General features: G+C 41.6%; 1 protein-coding gene across 1 annotated transcript; it reads left to right on the top strand.

Moving 5' to 3' along the window:
* The first annotated feature begins 344 nt into the window (after positions 1-344).
* On the top strand, positions 345-815 carry LOC141639056 (uncharacterized). Its single transcript, XM_074448236.1, has one exon. It carries the CDS (start codon positions 345-347, stop codon positions 813-815), a length of 471 nt encoding a protein of 156 aa, XP_074304337.1.
* Positions 816-4,224: the final 3,409 nt, after the last annotated feature.

The raw sequence follows: 4,224 nt of genomic DNA, 5'->3' as shown, positions 1-4,224 counted from the left end.
GTCGTCCTTTTAATCAAGGAGGGCTTGGGATAAAGAAATTGTATGATTGGAACATTGCAGCTCTAGGGAAATACGTATGGTGGATTGAGCAGAAAGCAGACCACTTGTGGGTCAAATGGGTGCACTCCATCTATATCAAGAGATGCACCTGGAAGGAGTATGAACCATCAATCAATAGTAGTTGGGCTTGGCGCAAAATTTGTCAAGTGAAGACTATATTTCATCAACTATTTTATGGTAATGTGGGACAAATGACAGGGCAATATACCATTAAGTAGGGTTACAGGTTCCTGCGACCTGATATTGAGAAAGTCAGATGGGCAGCATTGACGACAGTACGGTGGATGGTGCCCAGGCATAGATTCTGTGTATGGCTCATAGCTCAGGAGAGATTACTCACACAAGATAGGCTCATGAAGATGCAGATTATTCCTGCTAATCTTTGTTTCCTGTGTGGACTGGTTGAGGAGGATCATGAGCACCTATTTTTTAGGTGTGAATACAGTAGGAAATGCAGGGAGTTGGTTCACAGATGGTGTCCTTTCCAGTTGCCTGCAGAGAAGTGTTGTGACTGGTGGATTACATGGAGATCACGAAGTTTGGCAAGAAAACGAGTGATAGCAGTTGTAATGGCAGCATTGATGACTAACGTATGGTGGTGCAGGAACAAATGCAGGGTGGAAATGCTACTGCTTAGACCTGAATGTTTAGTCAGACAGATTCATAATGAAATTCGACTAAGGTTGAGTAGTATTAGAATTGGTAGCAAGAATAGTAAAGCTTTGCCCTGGATTGATATAATTTGTAAGAAGTAGGATAAGTGAAGTGCTTATCTTTCACCAATGATGTAATGGGCTTGGTTTAATTATTTAATGAGAAGCTTACCTTTCCCAAAAAAAAAAATTGAATTGATCAATTTTAAGGAATTAATTAATCTGTATCGGTATACAATTAATTAACCTTTTCAATTAAGGGAATCGTCCTTTAGGTGTGACCTCAAGGGATCAACTGGTCACCACCGTCGCACGACAGTAATGTCAAACTCTAGCCAGCCAATCATTACCGATATGTGTGGACCAGTTGACTATATATGTAATGTATCATCCCTTTCGTATTCTTGGTATGAGATTTAATAATGATATTTAAATCATGTGATCTCACTATTGTTGAGGACACATTTCCCAACATCGACATCCCAAAATACAACCTAACACCATTCTACTCCATGACAACCTTCACCCCCACGCACCACCGTGGACCACCTTTATCCCCCTACCTAGCCACGGTGGTCAGCACCCCCGACAACCACAATACATGTGTTCAACATCAGCCCTAACTACAATATCAACAACCAAACCGGACTAACCATCTATACATACACGGTAAAACAATCACCCAAACTGTAACACCTCACGTTAATTGAAGAGGTCCATTTATAGGCTTAAATGACTAGTGCTTAAAGGAATTGAAAGTACTACTCATATCAACAAAGTGCACTTTCTTTTATGGTTATCCATGCAAAAGAACTCCAAAGTTAAACGTGCTTGTGTGGGAGTAGTCTTAGGATGGGTGACCTCATGGGAAGGTTCCGGGATGGGCATGAGTGAGGACAAAATTCGCTGGAAAGGACCCGTGTTGATCTGTGGGCCATGTACACAACCAGGCGAGCTACCATGAGAGACCGCTCCCAACCCTAGGTTTGGGTCGGGGTGTTACAGGTGGTATTAGCGCAACCTTGCGACAGTGTGATGATGGGAGGCAGTTGTTATATGCTCCATTGTGATCACCCACGTAGCTGGGTAGGATTCTGGGTTAGCGGTTATGCTCCCAGGCGCAACGAGGACGTGACGTTCTTCAAGTGGGGGTGATTGTAACACCCCACGTTAATTGAAGAGGTTCATTGATAGAATTAAATGACTAGTGCTTAAAGGAATTGAAAGTAATACTCATATCGACAAATTGCACTTTCTTTTCTGGTTATCCATGCAAAAGAACACCAAAGTTAAGCGTGCTTGACTGGGAGTAGTCTTAGGATGGGTGACCTCCTGGGAAGGTTCCCGGGATGGGCATGAGTGAGGACAAAATGCGCTGGAAAGGACCCGTGTTGATCTGTGGGCCATGTACACAACCTGGCGAGCTACCATGAGTGACCGCTCTCGGCCCTAGGTTTGGGTCGGGGTGTTACACGAACACCCCACTAAGGCGTAAGCCAGCCACCACTGTGGTCTCCTCTGACCCACGGTGGTGCCAGCAGCAACGCCAACCCACAAGGGTCCCAGGTCAGGTAATACACCGGTCGGTTTAACCCCCTTATTAATTCACAGTTTCAACTACAACCAACAGCACCCACTTTTGTTTTTCGACCAAATTACCACCCAAGTTTCCGCTTTTATGCACCCATAATCACCCCTGATGGTCGACTCACCACCAGGAACCATCCCACGCCAGGTCGAGGTCAGACGGGTCAAGGCAAGGCTTCATAAACCCACATAAATCGTGCATACAAACACCAATACAAGAGCCCATATAAACACCCATTATCGACGTCACTAGTGGTCAACGATGGGTCAAAGTAGTCACGGTGGGGTCACTGTGGTTCAGGGCAGAGGTCACGGTCACAGCTAAATCATACGGTGGTTAAATTCGCAAGTTATATAAAGTATAAAACACGAGTTACCTTGTGAGACGATCTTAGCTTAAGACGATAATAAAACTAAATTCCCTTTTTCCTTTTTCTAGATCTCTTTCTTTCCTCTCTTATGAATTAAATCAGTTTGTGTGAATAAAGAATATTGTATGAGGTGAATGATGTATTTATAGTAGCAAAAGTAGTCTTAGGAAGGTAATAGAAAACCTCCTAATTTATATTATGTAATATTATTACGTATATTATTAGTGCTATTACTATTATTATTGTTGTTGTTGTAATACATGAGCACACCGAGTATGGCCTATCACACGGCATAACCTCCATTCCAGCCTCATTTATTATTTTATTATTTATTCAGTCTCACAACATATCCCATAATTTAATAAATATAATAAAACATATTTTGAAATATAATTTATAAATGACATTTAACGTTCCCACCATTGACTAACCATTAAGCATGTCTAAAAAAATAGGGTATTACAGTCAAACATGAAAAGACCAGAAATTAAGAAGAGTCAAAGTAACATAGATCATCTTTAAGGATTTTTATGATTCTATTGGGTACTTCTACCACCTTGTTCACTCTTCTTTATATTTTCAGCGTTCGTGCTTCTAAAGTTTCCTCTTTTAGTCATGTTATGTCTTTTAGTCCGTAGAGTGAGGATAGCAAAATGGAAGGATGCATTAACCGAACTGAATTCCTGGTATGATGATATAAGATCTGGGCCTACAATAACGCTAAGTATATTTATTTTCTAATTTCATAATGCAAATTCAAAATATCATACCGTATTTTTGTAATGTAATTCAAAAAATTTGACAAGGCCTGAAACAAAAGTTTTTGGGCTCGACATTGGCTCCATTTTCCTTCCCTTTTTCTCCTATTATCTGTAGATACTCAGTATCTGCTGAGACCCCAACAAACACCCGATGATTATCGGACTACAACATGTTTTGGAATCGCGGCTTTTGATCGACAGTTCGTGTACAACTTTACGTCGGAAAACTTAAAGCGATTTCGAAAATAAAACTTTTCAAAACTTTTCAAAAGTACCTGGAGTGTTTAATGCACGACGACGGGGTCGCAATGACACTAACTAGAGTCAAAACCGACACCGGACCAAAAACCGACTCACAAATTCAAATCCCGACTCCAACAACGAGTCAAACCGAGTCAACCACAAAAACAAACCATTTCAAACCTTCTATACTAAGATTTCCCGGATTCATGAATGGTCAAGTACCAAACATGTGATTACAAATCCTAGGATAGAACAAATCATGATTGCACTTGTGTGAAAGTGACAGGATAACTCGAAGACCCGCGACGTGGCTCGCGCCTCTTTGAGCAGCCCAGGTGGCCACGTCTCTCAAAACTCGCACAGCCACTCATTTTCCTATAAATACCCCTCAAATGCCCCCATTTGAGAACTTACGCGAGTGTCCGCCCCCTCTTTTCTCCCTTCAAATTCTCGACACGACTTCTTAAGTTACAATCCGACACGTATTTACGACCTACCGATCGTAAGTACAAGCCTTACACATTGTTTGGTACCGTTATCGTGCATTAA

This window comes from Silene latifolia, unplaced genomic scaffold, assembly GCF_048544455.1.
Source record: "Silene latifolia isolate original U9 population unplaced genomic scaffold, ASM4854445v1 scaffold_266, whole genome shotgun sequence".
NCBI classification, from domain to species: domain Eukaryota; kingdom Viridiplantae; phylum Streptophyta; class Magnoliopsida; order Caryophyllales; family Caryophyllaceae; genus Silene; species Silene latifolia.
The sequence above is the reverse complement of the archived record's forward strand: the minus strand, read 5'-3'. Positions and strand labels throughout refer to the sequence as shown.